General features: G+C 42.1%; 1 protein-coding gene across 3 annotated transcripts in view; it reads right to left on the bottom strand.

The window, feature by feature from the left end:
- TRIM37 (tripartite motif containing 37) overlaps positions 1-20,971 on the bottom strand; it is a 288,841-nt gene that overhangs the window by 240,394 nt on the left and 27,476 nt on the right. For all 3 annotated transcript variants that reach the window (XM_077482222.1, XM_077482224.1, XM_077482223.1), the window contains exons 4-5: positions 18,595-18,711; positions 1,428-1,515 (exon numbers count right to left, since the gene is read on the bottom strand). In XM_077482222.1, coding sequence (XP_077338348.1) covers positions 1,428-1,515; positions 18,595-18,711 — 205 coding nt within the window. The remainder of the gene's footprint in view (positions 1-1,427; positions 1,516-18,594; positions 18,712-20,971) is intronic.

The following is a 20,971-nucleotide window of genomic DNA, read 5'->3' as shown; positions in this document are numbered from 1 at the left end:
TAGTCTCATCAGACCAGAGCGCCTTCCTCCATACATTTTGGGATTCTCCCACATGCCTTTTCGCAAACGCAGAACGTGCCATTTTGTTTTTTGCTTAAAGTAATGGCTTTCTTCTGGCCACTCTGCCATAAACCCCAACTCTACGGAGCGTATGGCTTATTATCATCCTATGGATAGATACTACAGTCTCTGCTGTAGAACTCTACAGCTCCTCCAGGGTTACCTTAGGTCTCTGTGTTGCCTCTCCGATTAATGCCCTCCTTGCCCGATCCAGGATTTTTGGTGTGCGGCCGTCTCTTGGCAAGTTTGCAGTTGTGCCATGTTTTTTCCATTTGGTTATGATAGATTTGATGGTGCTCCTAAGGATCATCAAAGATTCGGATATTTTTTTTTTTTTTTTATAACCTAACCCTGACTCGTACTTCTCAACAACATTGTTCCTTACTTGTTTGGAGAGTTCCTTGGTCTACATGGCGGTGTTTGGTAAGTGGTGCCCCTTGCTTAGAAGTTGCAATCTCTGGGGCCTTTCAAAAAGGTGTGTATATCTAGTGACAGATCATGTGACACTTAGGATTGCACAAAAGGTGGACATCATTTCACTAATTATGTGACTTCTGAAGGTAATTTGTTGCATCAGACCTTTTTATGGGCTTCATCACAAAGTGGGTGAATACATACGCACATGCAAATTATCAGTTATTTATTTCTGAAAAATAGTTTTATGTAGGCTGTCATATGACATCCTGGACTTTGAGTGGGGATATCTGAATGATGCCTGCAGCTATTCTGTGCGCCGTAAAGAACAGTCATAGCGCCAGTTCAGTCGCTTTATCGTTCTTACAGGCAACAGAAGAGGACATCTCATCAGTCACCACTGGAAGTTGAGCATAGAGATTTCTGTGACAAGATGGTTCCCAGTGATTTATATGACCCTCGGAGGCCCGGGCACGATGTTATGAGGTCACGTCCGGAGGAACTAAACAATGCCTGGAAAGATCGAGAGTTTTTTTTTTTTCGTCTCAGCCTTTCTAGCCTGAAGGAGAGGTGTGATCCCACACCTCTCCATTAAGAGGACCGGTCACGCACTATTCCTATTACAAGGGATGTTTTTTCTACGGAATAGGACATGAAGGTAAATCTCCCCAGTGGGTCAAAGGAGGCAAAAACAAAAGAAAGTGGTTATAACCCTCCCTTACACTATCTAAAATGGAAAAAAAATAAAAATAAAATTTTTTGCCTATAGTTCATTATTAAACTGTCCAGCTCAGTTATTCCCAGACTAGACCTACTGTTTTTCTTCAATGACAGTTTTACAAAATATTTGGCACGAACAGCACTAGTCACCAAATTAAAAGTCAACTATGAAAGTTAAAAAACAAATTAAATTAGGCAAATTCTCTACTAAAAGTACATGTAGGCTTACTCACCATTCCACCCCAGAGAGCACATTGATGACAGATACATATTTTACAAGTCCAGCAAAATACACTGAGCTTTTCATGATGATTCTCACATCTGAAAAGACACATTAAGACAAGTTTAAATTAATGCATTAACACTCAGTTATCATGTGTTCTGCAAACAGGTATTTTACTGACAGCCTAAGCAGGAAGCAGTTAACTACCAATATCCTAACCAACAAGTTAGTTTTTTAGTTTAAATTTTTGGGTGGGATTCATATATCAGTTTAATTTCCCTAGAGCAGGGATTGGCAACCCCCCGACACGGGTGCCAGACATCGCACGTGGACACCCTTCGGGTGGCACCGGAGAGAGATCCTGGGAAACCCACCTCCAACACACGAAAGTCGGTCTAGTTGAGCAGCCGTTTAGAGCAGAAGCAGTGCGCAAATAGACAACTGGAGTTGCATGTGAGAACGATCGTGGGAGACTCACCTTCCACAAGTGAAAACCAGTCAGCAGCAGTATAGAGGAGATTTAGCAGTGAGGATGGTCCCCACCCACCTCTGAACCCGCATGCATCAGTGAGCACTTTACATTGTTTTTATCCAACTGCGCAGTGCGTGAGTCGGGTGCCCTGGGGCCAGCAGCGCTGCTCATGGTGGTAATTATGAACCTTTTTATTTCCTATGTGGCAGTCTCCTAATCAGGAGGCTTGTGGCTTATGGCTGGGCTTTTCCATGTGTGCACCTGCTGTCTCTGAGCCCTCCTCTGCTGAAGTAGCCATGTGACATACTAAAACAGGAGGGGAGACCATGTTAACTGTGGACTGGGTATTTAACAGGCTGCATAAGAATATTACAGGCTTTGTAGGTACTTGTAGTTATAATTACTGACATAACCTGTCCTAAAGCTTTTTTTTATGTAAACCAAATATAAGGCAGTGCTTCTTTATATCAGGCTGTGCGAGACATGCCATATACTAGGATTTGTGAGAAATGCTGCATACCAGGCCTTGTGAAAAATGCTTTTTTTGTCTGGCTTTGCAGTACTCACAAAGTTATACAGTTATAAAAGGAGTACTGATTTATAGCTGGCTTTGTCAACAACACTTAAAAGGAGAAGTACAGTTTTTTTTGTCCATATGGGTCACAGGATGTAGTTTGTTCTGCACTCCTGTGACCCGTTTTCAAACAACAGCGGACTAAAATCTGCTGTCAGCTGATGTCACAAAGCCAGTCCAGGCTGGGGAGAGATCCCAACCATATGGCCGGGATCTACCCAAATGCCTGGATAGGCACCTGGCTTAGCCTCTCAGCGATTCTCAGAGAGCCTGAGCCAGCCCCTCCGGTCCACTCTACAGCCCAGTGGTCCAGTGAGAGCTGGAGTGGCAGAGCTGAGCGCTGTGACTGAGTCACAGCTCTGTGCTCAGGGAGGAGGGGAGATCTGAGCGATCAGCAATGTTTGATCGTTAAGTTCTCTGTGCAGAGTCAGTGATGCTGCATCCAACTAGGCAAGTATAATTTTTTTTTTTTTTTAATACTGATCTTTTAATAACTACCTTTGTGAATAATTGTTAGTAACGGACTTTGTGAATACCCCTTTATAACTGGCTTTTGTGACTAATGCTTTACAACTGGCTTTTCAGTAATTCTCCTTTTTATTTGGCTTTGCAGTACTCACAAAGCCAACTAAGCGTTGTGCACAGAGCCCTTTATAAAGCAATACTCCTTTATAACTGGCTCTGTGAGCAATGCTTATTAACTGGCTTTGTGAATAACGCATAACTGGCTTTCTAACCACTACTTTAGAAGTTTTAAAGGGAACTACAACTTTATAACAGAGTTTGGCAACTACTGCTTTATAAATTCTATTTGTTCAAAAGTACTAGTTTCCAAAAGCTGTTCTAAAGTAATAGCTCCCATACCTTGTTCAATAGTCTCATGGTTGTTTAGACATGATGCAAATGGCAGTGGCAGGAAACTGCTGATTCTTACTGCTGGTTTTGTGTTATGAAGATGCAGGAAATGGTGCTCAGATGTGTTAAGGTCCTGGAATTTAAGGCTGCTGTGAGGGTAAAGGAGTTGGGGTGATCTGAAGTGTGGAGGGGCAGGAATTAAGGCCTTTTTTTATTTTTAGATCTTCACTTCATTCCGTAGGTGTGAGAAGGCAAGTAACCCTAGCAATCAATCTTTTTTGTAATCATTTTATTGCAGCTGGTTTCTTATTTCCTTTTTATTATATTTACTTATTTTACGATCAGGATGCTGATGCATATCATCTTTTCACATCAGTAGTGAGAGCTCAAGCATATCCCTTCAAAGGGATTTCACTTACCATTCTTTACAGGTTAGCCAGACAGGCCGCAACCAGCTGGTTCTTAGTGGTTTAAGACAGTCCCTATATAAAATGTCCCTTTTCCCTTATAGGTACAGAGTCTTCGCTACATCCTCTTTGCTAGTAGTTCTTCTCTACTACAAAGATTACAAGTAAGAATGTTATATCCAGTACATCAGACATAAAGATAGCTTTACACTGCATGCACTGGAGCTGATCTGAGGTTGGAAAGTACAGAAATTAGGGCCGATTTAAGGTTGCAAGGTGAAGAAATTGGGGCTGATCCAAAGTCTGAGGGTGCAGAACATGGAGCTGAGCTGTGGTTGTAAGGTGCAGACATTGGGGCTTAGATCTTCACTTGATGCTGTAGGGCTGAGAAGGAGCCCTAGCAACCAACAAGAATATATTTTAGCCTTACTGAAGCTAAACTCTTCTATGTGCATTTCAGCCACAAAATCAAGGTGTTGGTGCACGTCATCTTTTTACGTGAGAAGTGAATGCTCAAGCAGGCTCTACAGGTCAGCAAATGGAGTTCTTTAACCGCACTTTACAGGTGAGTAACATTAAACAGGTCAAAGCCAGCTGATACTTGTTAGTTTAAAACAGTTATTTTTTAAAATCTCCTTGATTTCCCCATTCGGTTCTTGTCGGGGGACACAATCTCTTTAGGGACAGCTACATCCTCTTTGCCAGTAGCACAAGTTCCCCTCTACTACAAAGATTACAGGCAAGAACTCAGTACATCAGACACAAACATAGCATCACATTGCATGCACTTGGGCTGACCCGAGGTCAGAGAGTGCAGAACATGGGGGGGGGGCTGATCCAAGGTCAGAAGGCGCAGAACATGGGGGGGGGGGGTGGTCCAAGGTGAGAAGGTGCAGAACATGGGGCGGAGGGGCTAATCCGAGGTCAAAAGGTGCAGAACATGGGGGGGGGGGGCTGATCAGAGGTCAGAAGGTGCAGAACATGGGGCGGGCTGATCAGAGGTCAGAAGGTGCAGAACATAGTGCGGGCTGATCAGAGGTCAGAAGGTGCTGAGATTGGGGCTCATCTGAGGTTGGAAGGTTCTGAAATTGTATGATATATTTATGTGATACTGTAGAATTGAGTTACAACAGAGATTTCCAATTTTACTTTTTTACAGACAAACAACCAGGCTAATAGAGTGCACGTAAAATTAATGCACACAAACGTGTGGTAAAAAGCAAAAATTGGATGTGCGTACATTCCAGAAGTCTTGGATGGAAGCGTAGAGATTCATCCAGCAAAAAGATAGGGCTAAACATGAGGCTGCATTAAAAGATCCAGCTGACAGGAAAGAACCTTTTAGAAGAGCTGTTTCTGCACACAAACAAATATTTTCCATTACGTAGTGGGACTAAAAAAAATAATTTAAGAAACTGAGTCTAGCTTTCAAATGGCACTATATATTGCTAAGAAGGGAATGCCATTTGCAGATGGTGACTATTTAAAAGAAGCTTACTTGAAGTGTGCTGAAAACCTATTTAGTGATGTGCCCAACAAGAGCACTATACTAGCAAGAATAAAGGACATCCCTTCATCTGCAAGAACAATTGAGAGGCGGGTTACCGATTTGGCGCAAGATATAGGAAAGAAGGGATATACTGCTTTTAAGAAAGCTTTGGTGTTTAGCGTAGCACTTGATGAAAGCGTTGACATAAATAACATAGCTCGCTTTGCTGTTGTTGCAAGATACTCCGATAATAACCATATTTATGAAGAGTTGTGTTGCTTAAAATAAATGCCAGTACCTACAAAAGGGAGAATCTATTGCAGAAGTCTTCTTAATTTTTTTCCAAAAACAAGAAATGGACACGAAGAAACTATTTTGTGTGACAACTGATGGTGCACCGTCAATGATAGGAAGACAAAAAGGATTTATTAAACTACTTGAAGACCATATTGGACATTCAGTGTTGAAGTTTCACTACATCAGGAAAATTTAGGTGCAAAAGTTTCCAATTAATCTCTTAACTCTGTTGAACACCGTTCTGAATATTGTCAACTTCCTAGTTTCTCGGTCATCCTTAATACATAGACAGTTGAAGATTCTTTTAGAGGACCTTCAAAGTTACATTGAAGACAGCCCTCTTCATATACAATGTTTGTTGACTTAGCAGGGGAAACGTTTTGGGTCAATTTGGAGCCTGTTTAAGATTAGATCTAAACATTTATTCATGAAAAAAATTGAGTACCCACAGTTGTCAGATAAAGAATGGCTTTGTAAGCTGATGTTCTTAACTGACAGAGAGAGAAGATTTACAGGGGAAGGATTCCCACTGAAAAGAGACAAATGCGTACCATGCTGCTTAATAAGGGACTTAACTGACATAGCAGCACATTTTAATCATATGAATCTTTGACTTCAAAAAGGGAAGGACAGACTGTTCTGGACCTCTATGAATGCTGGAAAGCATTAACTTGTAAGCTGAAAATTTTTTCACATGATATTCAGACAGAAAGCTATTGTTTCTTTCCTCACCTTAAACAAATGTCAGAGTGGAGTCCCATCAATGTGACTGAACTGAAGAAGTACATGGAAGGCTACATGAAAGAATTTTATTTGCGATTTAAAGATTTTGACAGCCATGGTCCTATGTTCCTTCCTCATTAAGGCAAATCTTTATGATCTTAGCAGTGACCACTTTGACTTAGCCATTTTCCAGTGGCTGGATTTTAGCAATTTTCAAATGCAACACATTGAATTTAAATCCTCTGCTTTGTGGACAACTAAGTTTACAGGAGTTGCATAAAACACTTGAAGGTCAGTGTCAAGATCATGGATCTGCTATTCTTCAGTGCTGGATGTCACCACCTGAAAATTTTAGCCATCTTAAAAATGTCGCCTTGGCAATGCTATCTGCATTTGGATCTACTTATATATTTGAGCAAATATTCTCACATATGAACGGAATATTAAACCAGCATCGTGCTCAGATGACCTGTAATCATTAAAGTGACAAAATATACCCCAGACAATTAAATTCTCACAAAGGAGGTTCAAGGCCAAGGATCGCATTAAGAGATTTATTAGCACACATCTTTTTAAATAAAGGTAAATTTCTGTTTACCACTTATTGATCTTGGAAAGCACAATATTAATTTAATTTATTACTATTATTCAAGTTTACAGCATTTATGTGTTGCAGGAATTGGGACTGATCTGAGGTGTGAAGGGCAGGAATAGGGACTGAATATCAGAGAAAATTGATAAAATCTAATCAATAAAATATAATATATTCTATAAGAGAGTCTCTTGGCATGGTATATAGAAAACAGAACTTCTGCGTCGATCACGTGACTTCATCAGGGGATCCTGATCCCCTGATGAAGTCACGTGATTGACGCAACGTGTAGGGAGGGGCTGGAAGCGGAGCTTCACAATACCGGAAGTGACTTAAGACTGGCGGAAGATGCCAGACGGGCATTTTACTTTTGAGCTGTACCATTTTTATTTAATGGTAGAGTCCAATTTGTTTTAATAAACTTAGCATCATTATTTTAATATACTACACCATTGGAGGCATTGTTCTTTCCCCTTCTTTCTCTCGGTGAGTGTCATGCTATTGCAGATGTGGTATTGCAGAATGGCGCCCATTAAACCAGCTTCAGGGATGGAAGGCCCCCTGGGGGTATAGAGCGATAAGGAGAAGGGGGTCACCTTAGACGTACATGTGTCTAGATTATTAAGCCGAGGAAATACAGGAACGGAAGACCCGCTGGTGGTGAATAGTGAGACAAGCAGGAGGGTTATCTAAGAGATGCTGTTTTAACAAAAGGCGTGGAGGTGAGAGTTCTGGGAGCTCAGTTTTGGATTGCATTTTTGATGAAATATTCTTTGTTTGCGGAAGTCCAGTTTTGTTTTCTAAATACCATCCCAAGAGACGCTTTTATAGAATATATTATATTTTATTGATTAGGTTTTATCAATTTTCTCCAATATTCAGTATAATTATGGACATATCTCATATATTTATCGCTATTTTTGTGCCTTTATTACCATTTATTGATCAATATCACTATTTTTATATTTGAGATCTATTTATACACACTTTTGTGCAGGTTCACTATGTATTGTATTTGATTCAGTGTTATGTGGACACTATTAGACCCTGTTGCTGGTTCATAGCGCGTAGTTGCACTTTTTACATACATACATACATACATACACACACACAATATTAAATTATATATCTACATATATACACACACTTTGTTCTAATCACTTGTTGGGATATTTTATTCATTGTGCACGGATGCACTGTTCAAATATTCAAAAAATGTTTAAAAGTTTAAAAATTCATTGCCTGCACTGACATTTGTGATAAATCAGTTGCACTATTCTATCTATTTTAGTATTCACTTTTAGATACACATTATAAGATTAATTCAATATATAGGATAGCCTTATCTATTTATAGTAGCGCGAAGGCCATTATAGTAATTTCACAGGAACTGGGACCGATCCGAGGTGTGCAGGGGCAGGAACTGGGACCGATCCGAGGTGTGCAGGGGCAGGAACTGGGACCGATCCGAGGTGTGCAGGGGCAGGAACTGGGACCGATCCGAGGTGTGCAGGGGCAGGAACTGGGACCGATCCGAGGTGTGCAGGGGCAGGAACTGGGACCGATCCGAGGTGTGCAGGGGCAGGAACTGGGACCGATCCGAGGTGTGCAGGGGCAGGAACTGGGACCGATCCGAGGTGTGCAGGGGCAGGAACTGGGACCGATCCGAGGTGTGCAGGGGCAGGAACTGGGACCGATCCGAGGTGTGCAGGGGCAGGAACTGGGACCGATCCGAGGTGTGCAGGGGCAGGAACTGGGACCGATCTGAGATGGGAAGGGGCAGGAATTGGGACTGATCAGAAAGATCTTTATTAGGATGAACAATATCATCTCACACTTTTTCCCCCAACTGAAGATTCTACTAAAGTCCTTCACTGGCATATTTATTTGAAGTTCATAAGATTTACCTCATAGCACACCTCTTCTGAAAGAAAGGTAAGTTACCATTTCTATCACTTAAAGCTCTTTTTGTTTGAAAATGGTTTCCAGCACACTATACTCAAAAGGTTGTCTACCCCTGCCATAGGGCCTTTAGATGTGTCTTATGATTTTATACCCAATAAAGTTAAGCCCCTTTCACACGGACGGACCATATGTCTGTTTTTCATCCATCTGTTTTCGGATGAAAAACAGACACACATATATCCCTATGGGATAGCGGATGTCAGCGGATGAACATCCATTCATATAAACACAAAAATGTGACCATAAAGGGTTCATAGGTGAAAGTGTCCAAACAAAAAATATTTCCAGTGCAAAATCCTAGGTCTGTATTTTCCACTACTAGTGCTGGCCGTCATCTTTCAATAAACAATGGAGACTTACCGGAAAGCCTGCGACTGCCCTAATTCAGAGGGGGTCAAAACAGGCTTAGTAGAGGAAACACCAGGAACACTGTTTAAGATTTCAGGAACTTCCCTCCTAGATGGCCGGCAGACATCAGTGAAAAGCACCTTCCATAGCACACTTACAGGAATGCAAACACTGTGTACCAACGAATAAGTACTTCCACAGCGCTCGATGAGCTTGCCACAAAAGGATATGGGAAAAAAAAGGAAATCCAATAGTGCAGAGATTCCTTTGATGATTTACTGAAGTATTAAAAAATTCCTTGCAAGGATAAGAGTAAAAGCTCCGCTAGTATCAGTAAAAACAGAATTGCGCATACGCAATGCATGAAATGTAACAACCCTATGACCGTTTCGTCACAACTGACGTCATCAGGGGTACGTATGCACGCACAGAGCGGAGAAGCACAGCTATACATTCACTAAACGAGATACTCTGAGCTTATTGGTCAAATTGTAGAGAGCTATTTCCGCTAGTTGCAAACCAGTGTGATCGACAAATTAGCTCATTACTGACACCCATAGGACAACTTTAATACTGCCCCCAAATAGTACTTTAAAATAAATAAAACACAGTGCCATCTTGTGAGTCATTGTAGTACTACTAAAAAATAAAAATAAAATAATAAATACAAAAAGAAAACGAAAAAGTTACAAATAGGATAAATCCAAATACAGAACAAATTAGGATTCTGAACCACCTAGGAGTTAACCCATAATTTAATAAACCTCTTTCCAAGAGAAGAGTGTGTGGGTGTGCACGTGTGTGTGTTACTCCTCCTCATTGTCGAGATAGAAGTATCATAATTAAATCTTATAAGTTATCAAAAAATTATCCATATGGGACCATTATACAAAAAGCACTAGTTCATAGGCAAAAGAAGTGATAAAACAAAAACAAAGTCACAATATTAAAATTATACAAAAAAAAAGAAAATCAAAAGCAAAGAGGAGGAGTTTTTACACATTAGCACAAACTGAGATAGAGGATAAAAACAGGAAGAAAAAGATCATAACCACAAAGTATGATTAGAGGGGACAAACAATTATTAATAAAGCAAAAGATGTCCCACTCAAACGCTCAACCCACTAGGAACAGGAGTTCCAAGCCGTGAAGTCCAATTGGTTTCGGATCTAGATATAGTTCTTTTGCCATTGCCTCCACGCCAGCGAGGGACATATTTTTCTAAAGCTATACAAACAGTACCTTTGGGGTCCCTATTATGTTTGGGGTCATAGTGCTTAGAGACATTATGTTTATCAAAACCCTTCTTAACCACTTCAATACTGGGCACTTAAACACCTTCCTGCCCAGACCAATTTTGAGCTTTCAGCGCTGTCGCACTTTGAATGACAATTGCGCGGTCATGCTACACTGTACCCAAATGAAATTTTTATCATTTTTTTCCCACAAATAGAGCTTTCTTTTGGTGGTATTTGATCACCTCTGCGGTTTTTATTTTTTGGGCTACAAATAAAAAAATACCGAAAATTTTGAAAAAAAAAATGTTTTTTTTTTGTTTCAGTTTCAAAACTTTGTAAATAAGTACGTTTTCTCCTTCACGGATGGGCACTGATGGTGCTACACTGATGGGCACTGATGGTGCTACACTGATGGGCACTGATGGTGCTACACTGATGGGCACTGATGGGCACTGATGGTGCGGCACTGATGAGGTGGCATTGATGGGCGACACTGATGGGCGACACTGATGGGCGACACTGATGGACACTGATAGGTGGCACAAATTGGCATGGATGGGCGGCACAGATGGGCATGGGTAGGCGGCACAGATGGGCATGGGTAGGCGGCACAGATGGGCATGGGTAGGCGGCACAGATGGGCATGGGTAGGCGGCACAGATGGGCATGGGTAGGCGGCACAGATGGGCATGGGTAGGCGGCACAGATGGGCATGGGTAGGCGGCACAGATGGGCATGGGTAGGCGGCACAGATGGGCATGGGTAGGCGGCACAGATGGGCATGGGTAGGCGGCACAGATGGGCATGGGTGGGCACTGATAGGCGGCACAGGTGGGCACTGATAGGCGGCACAGGTGGGCACTGATAGGCGGCACAGGTGGGCACTCATTAGCGGCACAGGTGGGCACTCATTAGCGGCACAGGTGGGCACTCATTAGCGGCACAGGTGGGCACTCATTAGCGGCACCGGTGGGCACTCATTAGCGGCACCGGTGGGCACTCATTAGCGGCACAGGTGGGCACTCATTAGCGGCACAGGTGTTATACTGTACTAATGGATGCCAATCAGTGCCAAACAATAATGCATGCCAATCAGTGATGCCCATTGTGGGCACTGATTGCCATCCATTATGGGCACTGATTGGCATCCATTGTGCCTGACTGGCATCCCTGGAGGATTACCTCTGCTGGGCATCCCTGGTGGTCTGGTGGCGTCCCTGGTGGTCCAGTGTGGGCATCCTCGGGGGGGGGGCTGTGCTGATAATCGATCAGCACAGACCCCCCCTGTGAGAGGAGCAGCCGATCGGCTCTCCTCTACTCGCGTCTGACAGATGCGAGTGAGGAAAAGCCGATCACCGGCTCTTCCCATTTACACTGTGATCAGCCGTGATTGGACACGGCTGATCACGTGGTAAAGAGTCTCAGTCGGAGACTCTTTACCGAGATCGTAGTTGCCGGGTGTCAGACTGACACCCCGCAACAACGATCGCCGCGATGCGCGCCCCCGGGGGCGCGCAGCGGCTCATAATCCTGATCACGTCATATGACGTCCGGTTAGGATTATGAAACCACTTTGCCAACGTCTATTTGTAATAGGGCGGGCGGCAAGTGGTTAACCACTACAATACAGGGCACTTTCGCCCCCTTCCTTCCCAGCCCAATTTTCAGCTTTCATCGCTCTCGCACTTTCAATGACAATTGCGCGGTCATGCTACACTGTACCCAAATGAAATTTTTAGCATTTTGTTCGCACAAATAGAGCTTTATTTTGGTGGTATTTATCCACGACTCCGTTTTTTATTTTTTGCGATATAAGCGCAAAAAAGAGGAAATTTGAAGAAAAAAAAAAAAAAAAAAAAAACACAATATTTTCTTTTTTCTATTTTAAAAGAAATCCAATAAAATCTAATTTTGTCATAAATTTAAGCCAAAATGTATTCTGCTACATGTTTTTGGTAAAAAAAAATTCCGTTAAGTGTATAATAATTGGTTTGTGTGATCACGGACATATGTACGCAAATGATCACGTACATATGTGTGCAGATAATCATTGGAACATGTGATTTTAGTGGGACATATGTGGGGGACATGTGTTTTTTTATTTGGGGACATGTCTTTTTATTATTTGGGGACATGTGTGGTGACATGTGTATTGTGGTGACATGTGTGTTTACACTGTGTGGTGAAGTTTGTTTACTCTAGACTGGTGATCAGTTCGTAAAAAGCTGTAAAAACAGCTCATACTCACTGATCACCAGCCGGCTGCAGCGATCTGCTCTCCTCTCCTCAGCGATGACTTCTGTGTGAGGAGAGGAGGAGCCGATTGCCTAGCAACCGGCTGTTTGTTTACATCACATGACGGCCGTGATTGGACACGGCCGTCATGTGATCAGGAGGGCCAATCACAAAGCCCTCCTGCCGATCCGAGATGCGCCGTGTCCAGGTGACACGAGCACATTGGGATCGCGCCGCTGCGTGGGCATGCGCGCGATCCCCCTCCTTCTGAAGGACGTTCCTGAACGTCCTCTCAGAAGTAGAGAGCTCCCACCTGGCCGTATATGTACATTGGCCGGGTGGGAAGTGGTTAATATTGGTAATGTGTTCCCTAACCTGACGTGCAGCATCCGGACAGTCCGTCCCACATATTCCAAACCATGCGGACACCTCAAAATGTACACAACACACTTTGTGGTGCACATTATAAACGACTTAATGGGATATGTGGCACCAGTGCCCTCCGAAGTGAATTTGGTTCATCTCCTATCCCGTAATGCATTTACCCTACAAACCTTACACTTTCTGCAAGGAAAAAAGCCATTTAAATGCCCCACAAAAGTTGGGCATGTGGGTGGATCCAGGATATTATGTGCTATTAGATGTCTAAGATTGGGGGCCTCCCTAAACAATACACAGGGATTATCCGACAGCAGAGGGCCAAGAATTCGATCATTTTTGATCACCCGCCAATGCCTTTTAATTATTCTTTTTATAGCTCAATGTTGGCTAGAATAGGTAGTCAAAAAGGCTAGACCGAAGTCCTCTCTGTTTTCAACTTGAGGGAGCTTGTCAGTTAGAGTTTGACAATCTCTATTACCTATCTCTGTGTTCAGGGAATCCAGGGTCACATTATCATAGCCCTTATTCTGAAATCTGGACTTAAGAACCAAAGCCTCTTTTAGAAACTTGTCCGTATTGGTACAATTTCACCTTAGGTGTAGGAATTGACCCTTCGGGACTACTGACAGCCAGGAATGATGATGGCAGGAATCCAGTGGGATATAACTGTTCCTGTCAGCCGGGTTAAAAAACGTGGATGCAACAATCTTTTCATCCTCAATTGTAATCACCAGATGCAAAAAATGGATCTGTGTGGGGCTAGTTTTATAACCGAGTGTAACACCCCTATCATTATTATTCAAAAAGGATAGCAAAGTGGCTATGGAATCTGCATCCCCATCCCATATACACAGGACATCATCAATAAATATTTTCCACATGACAAGCTGTGGTGACCTGTCACGTAGAACCATATCCCCATTTCGCCATAAAGAGATTGGCCATACCGGGAGTGAACTTCGCTTCCATGGCCACTCCCCTTATTTGTAAATAGTACATACCACTGTAGCAAATATAATTGTGTTCCATCGAGAAGTCCAGTAGTTCCATTATGAAACTGCATTGCGTGATGGAAATACTGGTGTCCCGATAGAGAAAATGTCACACAGCTTCATGACCCAATCTATGAGATATCGCCGTATAAAGCGATGCAACATCGGCAATAACCAGCATGTAAGTTGAACTTCCACTTAATTCCACTCAACAAGTTCAAGACATGCCTAGTGTCTTTAAGAAAAGAGGGTGTACCCATCACCAGTGGTTGTAGATAGCAGTCAATATATTTCCCTACACGTGAAGTGATGGAATCTATACCACTGATGGGCATTTGCTTTCCTGTAAGTGTGTGATGGAAGGTGCTTTTCACTGATGTCTGCCGGCCATCTGGGAGGGAAGTTCCTGAAATTCTAAACAGTGTTCCTGGTGTTTCCTCTACTAAGCCTGTTTTGACCCCCCTGAATAATGGCAGTCGCAGGCTTTCCGAGAAAGTCCCCATTGTTTATTGAAAGGTGACGGGCAGCACTAGTGGTGGAAAATACAGACCTACGGTTTTGCACTGGAAATATTTTTCGTTAGGATACTTTCACCTATGAACCCTTTATGGTCACATTTTTGTGTTTATATGCACGTATTTTGTTAATACAGTATTTATTTGGATTATTTTTTGGATGGTTTTTGCACTGACATATATGGACTATTTTTTATTAAATTGTCTTTACATTTGATTATGTGCACTAATGTTATATTGTAAATGTATTGTATATGTTATCATATCTGTTATACACCTATTAGACTGATTTTTTTTTTTTTTTACTCAGCGTTGCACTCCTATTTCCACTTATATGTGTTGTGCCCTATATCAGGGTTATAGTTCTTAGCTGCAGGATATCCTTCACGTTTTTTTCTTTTCTTTTAAGAAGCATTTTTTATTATTTCTTATCACGCACCTAGCGCAATTCTTTTTTCTCCCATACATATGTGCTATCAGTTAGTGATTTTCACGGGTTTTTAGAGAGGAAATAGTATCATGGGCAGGAAATTTATTACGCTTTAACCCCAGAAAATTGAACACACTGTAATAGATTAACAGCATATTTCTTGGGCATTGTCTCAGTAGCGTACCATCTGAAAAAAACATGGAAAAAGTCAGCTATATCATCACTGATTTCACACTTGGAACAAGCAAGGCTACATTTACTACAAGGTCCTGTGGTGACCCATCACAAACACCTCAACGACCCAATCTGAATCCATACCCATAGTTTAAAGTGGATGTAAACCCTTCTCCTACACCAAGTGAAGTGAACACCCTCAGATGATACACAAAGATTAAACCAATCTCCCTACATAAGTTTTTACATGCATATCTTCAGCTTGCTATATTCTTTAGAATTCTAACATTGTGTTAGAATTTTTACTTCCTCATTCAGCAGTAGGAGTGGATTACTGGCATACACTGTGACAGCTGATTGAAGGAAAGGCACACCCTCCCCCCCACATTGCCAGAAGAAAGATTCTTGCAGAGATGTGCTGTGACAAGACAAGCTCTCTGCTAATCTATTTATAGCACCCACCCCCACACAAATGTTCAGCTGCTTTTATCTGCTGTGTCAGAGAACTTGACATAAGTTATCATGCTGATAACAGAAAAACGAAACAGCAGAAACCCACAGGACTTGGGGCTTTGGAGAGAGATAAGTAAATACTACAGATATATGTGCCCATTTCAAATTTCATGAATCGTGTTTACATGGAATGTGGGAGGTTATGATGTTAAGAGTTAGCCATGTGGTGTCAGGGAAAATGTAAGCTTCTCCCTATAAGCATATAATTTCTTTGCGCTTAAAAGCACACATACAGCTCTCTTATATAATGCCGGGAAAGCGCGCCTTTCTTTCTCTCCATGTAACACAAACAGATGCTGGTATCACCTCGAGTTCAGTATATCCTCCCAGGTAGCCAAGCTGCTTTTATTTATGCTAAACACATGGATAACAAAAGAGGCTGCTAGCTTCAGAATCAGCCACTTGTATTCATTCAAAAGAACCAATGACACACATGCATATATTCAAATAGAAATGCATGTGACGTGTGCAGACGGTGGTGTGCAAAACCATACGGCAAGCACACGGTTTCGAACACAACCACGTGCACACTCCCACTGCTACCAATGATGTGAGCCATACTACATTATGGCCCAGTGGGCCATAATTTTGAACGGTTATACTATAGTTCCCATAGACGCAGACCTGCTTACTTAGGAGTTTGAATGTGAACGCCATGGAGTGGCCAGTTCCCTGGTGAGGCATAAACAAACATCCTTAAAAGAGCAAGCAGATTCGCCGTGTCCACGGGAAGGTTTCCGCATCCAATGGTCTTCCACCAGAGTCTATATGTGCAAATACCCACACATGAGCATATTACAGCAAAACTGACACTGAGGAATATCTGACAACATACATTAATAAACATTTCCACAACAGTGGTCATAGTGCAGGTCCACGCCCACAGACCACAATTATGCTGCAACTAGGGGAACACGGTTCCACTGACTTTTCTAACTTCCCAAAATGAGGGCATTAAAACTTCTAGGAAAAACCCAAGCTAACAAGCATATCCCTAGGACATGCTAAAGGAATTCATATACAATAGAGCACAAATAGGGAGCACATAATTATTGCAGCAGTTTTTGTCATCTCTAAAGGAGGGATATGAATTATAGGACTAGAAGAAATCACTGCAAGGAGTGCCATCTTATGTTTTTTTTTATGGCTGGAAATCTAAATAGCACTTGGCACTAGAGGTCGACCGATAGATCGGCCGATATTTCGTGGTTTTTAATTAATCAGCATCAGCCGATATATCTTCAGCGCGACTTGCAAATGACTTCTGTAATAGAAGTCAATGCAAGTTGCTTGAGTGAAGCGACTTTCCTCCTCTCTGGGAATTCTGCCAAGAAAAGAGCAAAGAGATACAAGGTTTACATTTCTGAATGAACTTAGTTCTGTGTAGAGTTATCAATTTAACCATTTAAAGACTAAATCTTTTCTGACACTTGTTGCTTACAAGTAAAAATCCTGTATTTTCTGCTAGAAAATCACTTAGAACCCCTAAAATTATATATATTTTTTTTAGCAGAGATCCTAGGGAATAAAATAGCGGTTGTTGCAATATTTTAAGTCACACGGCATTTGCGCAGAGGTCTTTCAAATGCATTTTTTTGGGGAAAAAAGACACTAATGATTCATAAAAAATAAAAATAATTTTTTGTCCAAAAGTTTTGATTACCTGTTTTTGTATATTTAATATATAGTTTTTTTTTTTAATCTAAATTATACATACAAGTGAACTGATTGGTGGTTTGTTTTGTTTAATAAATGTTTAAATGTAAGAAATGTGCTCTATCACTTATTACTTAAGGCCTCTTTCACACTGACGTCCCGTTCAGGCCCGCCTGTCAGTTTTTCAGGCGGACCTGAACGGGTGCTCCATAGAGGTCTATGGAGCGTCGGATGTCAGCGGTGACATGTCCGCTGACATCCGACCCGCTCCGATCCGAAAAAGTGTAACGGAGGAAAAAGCTATTTTTCCATCCGTCTGCGGATCGGATCGGGTGACGACGGGCACTGCGGTCCGTCGTAATCCGATCTCCCATAGGGGAGAGCGGCGCTGTGACAGGTCCGTCCCTGCGCAGTGTGCAGAGACGGAGCTGTCATCTCCCTGCTCAGCGGGGATCGGCGGAGTGATCCCCGCTGAGCAAACGGACATCCACGGGGCGGATCAGAACTGATCCGCCCCGTGTGAAAGGACCCTTAGGCTGCTTTCACACTGGAGCTGGCAGGCGTTGATGGTAAAATGCTGCTAGTTTTAGTGGCGCTTTATCGTCATTTTATAGTGGCGCTATTCGGCTGCTAGCGGGGCAATTATAACCCAGCTAGCGGCAGAGGAAGAGGTTAAAATACGCCCGTGAAGCGCCGCTGCCAAATCGCCTTGCATGCGCTTCGGTAGTAGTGCCCATTAATTTCAATGGGCAGGAGTGGTGGAGGAACGGTATACACCACTCCAAACGTGCTGCTTGCAGGACTTTTTTTTTTTTTTTTTTTTAACATCCTGCCAGCGCATCGCCTCAGTGTGAAAGCACTCGGGCTTTCACACAGACTGCAGGGGAGCCGTTTTGCAGGCACTTTACAGGTGCTATTTTTCTATTTTTAGCACAAAAGCGCCTGAAAAATGCCCCAGTGTGAAAGGTGTCTGTTAGATTTTATGAGATGAAGGGGAGGAGGGGGAATGAAAAAAAATAAAATAAAAATATTGGCCATCGGCCGCCACGATTTCTAAATATCGGAATCAGCCAGAGAAAAACCCATATCTGTCTACCTCTACTTGCCACCCATAACAACACTATATCGTTAGTTTAGAGTTTCTCATGAAGCGTGAATAGGGCCTTGAATTGTTGTCACTCCAATAAAATCTCTAATAACTTCCAATTGCATATCTATGGGATATTAGCACAGCTTCTTTGCTTTTACTTCACTAGTATAACTCAAGAACATAAAGCTTGCCGACACTAGATGCCATATAGGAAAGAACTATTACACATACTTATCCTTCTCGTTTTCCTCATGCTTGTTAAGACTGCACAACTGGAGTGTGTCCAACCGTTGAGTAACCTCTTCTGCCCACCTACAGTTAACCAATTCTCTTAGTTGCAATGGAGCCCTGGAAGGAAAATTCAATTGTAATGAATGTGATGTGACAATTGTATAGTACAATTTACAAATGTTGGAAAACATTAATAATATGAAAGTCCATTAATGATTTTCTTCATTGAAAATGTGACCATTTGAACACTGACAAAAAAAAAAAAAAAAAAAAAAAAAGGGAGGGGGGGGACTTGTTCCAGAGACCTTTCTATTTCAGGGTATACTTTACCTAGAAATAAATTAGGTGGCACGAGAAAAACTTCTGCTACCATTTGAGAAGAACATTTTTTATAAAAAAAAAAAAAAAAAAGAAGAAGTATGGGAATTCAAAGAAAATAAATCACGCAGTGTCTCAAACTTATCAATTGCTGGTATCCCCACCTACGACCTTTCGACTGCCATATATTTCAAAATGGGAACGAGACTTAGGGCTGAGCTTTACAAACATGTGGAAAGAATTCTTCAGTTTTCCTCCGAAACCTCTGTGTGCTAAGCACCAGGAATCTGGTTTAAAGAGCCTGACCCAGTGGTATCATACACCTGCTACGATTCATAAGATGTTACCCCAATGCACATATCTTTGCTGGAGATGCGGAGAGGAGACTGGCTCCCTTCCCTATATTTTCTGGGCCTACCATCTGCTGCACTCCTTTTGGATGGAAGGCCATAACCCAAATATTTACCATGACCTACTGAAGGACCCTGTGCTTTTCCTTCTGCATCACCACTGTTTTTCCAGCAAGGCTTACAGGCATTCTATCTTGCCTTTTCTGATTATCCCAGCAAAGAGCTGCGTCCTGCTCTTTTGCAAAGAGCTACAGGCACCGCCCAGAATGGTCTTGTTGAGAAAAGTCACAGATATCAACAAGTTGGAGGACTTGGTGGCCACATAGATGTCTCCGTGATAAATTATTCAAAAAATGGTTCTACTGGAACAAATTTGTATAACGTAAAGAGTACAAAAAACCTTGTTGAATTAATCTATCTAAAATTGAGACTGGCCTCCTGGATCTGGAGGGATGGGGGGTTTGACTAGACCCCTTCATTTTTTACTTCTCTTTTCCTCCTTTTTCCCCTTCTCACCCCTTTTAGCTGTCTTTTTAGCGTTTATTCTGCGGATATCTATGCCGGAAGTGGGTGCAGATACCTGTACTGTACAGGTATCTGTACCCCCACCCCCTCCCCCCTGAAAGGTGCCAATTGTGGCGCCGGAGGGGGGGAGGGTTCCAATGAGCGGACATTCCACTTTAGGGTGGAGCTCCGCTTTAAAGTGGTTGTAAACTCTCCCCCACAACTTTGTCCCATGTAAATCAGCATAAAAAAACCTAATGAACATGGCTTGTAGATATCTCCTTAGTATTGTTGTAATCCTTTATGTTCTTTAGAACGACGTCACTGAGCATGCCCTGATCTCTCTTGATTTACAGCACACGCTCTTGTGCTTATCTATCTTGTGCTTATCTATCTTTTTTTAGGACTTCCTACGGCACACTACTGAAATCCCAGGAGACTGCAGAATCATTCAGAGCTTCCTCCTACACACCATGTGACCATGCGACATCACATGCAGTGTAAACCTGGCCATTACTGCGGTCTTATCAGCTGATAGCTGATAGACTGACAAAGGCAAACAGACAATCGGCAAATACTAAGAAAAAAAAAAAGTCGGCTATGAGCAAGAAAGCAGGGTTGCCATAGAAATTTTGGATTGAGAAGGAGGCTTGGTTAACAGTACAGGAAGTGCTCAATGTAAGGGCGGAAATACACTCCACTGTGAGCTCAGAAAGCAATACTTAACATGGCACTGCCTAACCCCTGGAAACAAATTTTTTAAAGTTTCTTTAAACAGTAATTCATATGCGATTTGGGCTGAAATACAGTGGCTATAGTTTGATAATTATTATAATGGACTAAATGAAAGGAAGCAGCAGAGTGGGAGAGTTTACTTCCTCTAAGTTTCCTGAACAAGTCCAATTGAATGTGACAAACCACAACAGGCATACCCCACTTTTAAGTACACAATGGGGTTTATTTACTAAAGCTGGAAAAAGCAAAATCAGACACTTCTGCATAGAAACCAATGAGCTTCCAGGTTTTATTACCAAAAATTAATTGAACAAGCTGGGGTTAGAAGCTCATTGGTTTCTATGCAGAAGTGAGCCTGATTTTTCACTTTCCAGCTTCAGTAACTAAACCCCATTGTGTACTTAAAAGTGGGGTATGCCTGTACTATCTATGCTATAACCTTGATAAATGAAAACCTTCATGAACTGGAA

This window comes from Lithobates pipiens, unplaced genomic scaffold, assembly GCF_037356315.1.
Source record: "Lithobates pipiens isolate NorthernLeopardFrog02 unplaced genomic scaffold, aLitPip1_a1.2 Scaffold_16, whole genome shotgun sequence".
In the NCBI taxonomy this organism is placed as follows: Eukaryota; Metazoa; Chordata; class Amphibia; order Anura; family Ranidae; genus Lithobates; species Lithobates pipiens.
This window is presented reverse-complemented; position numbering and strand designations above follow the sequence as displayed.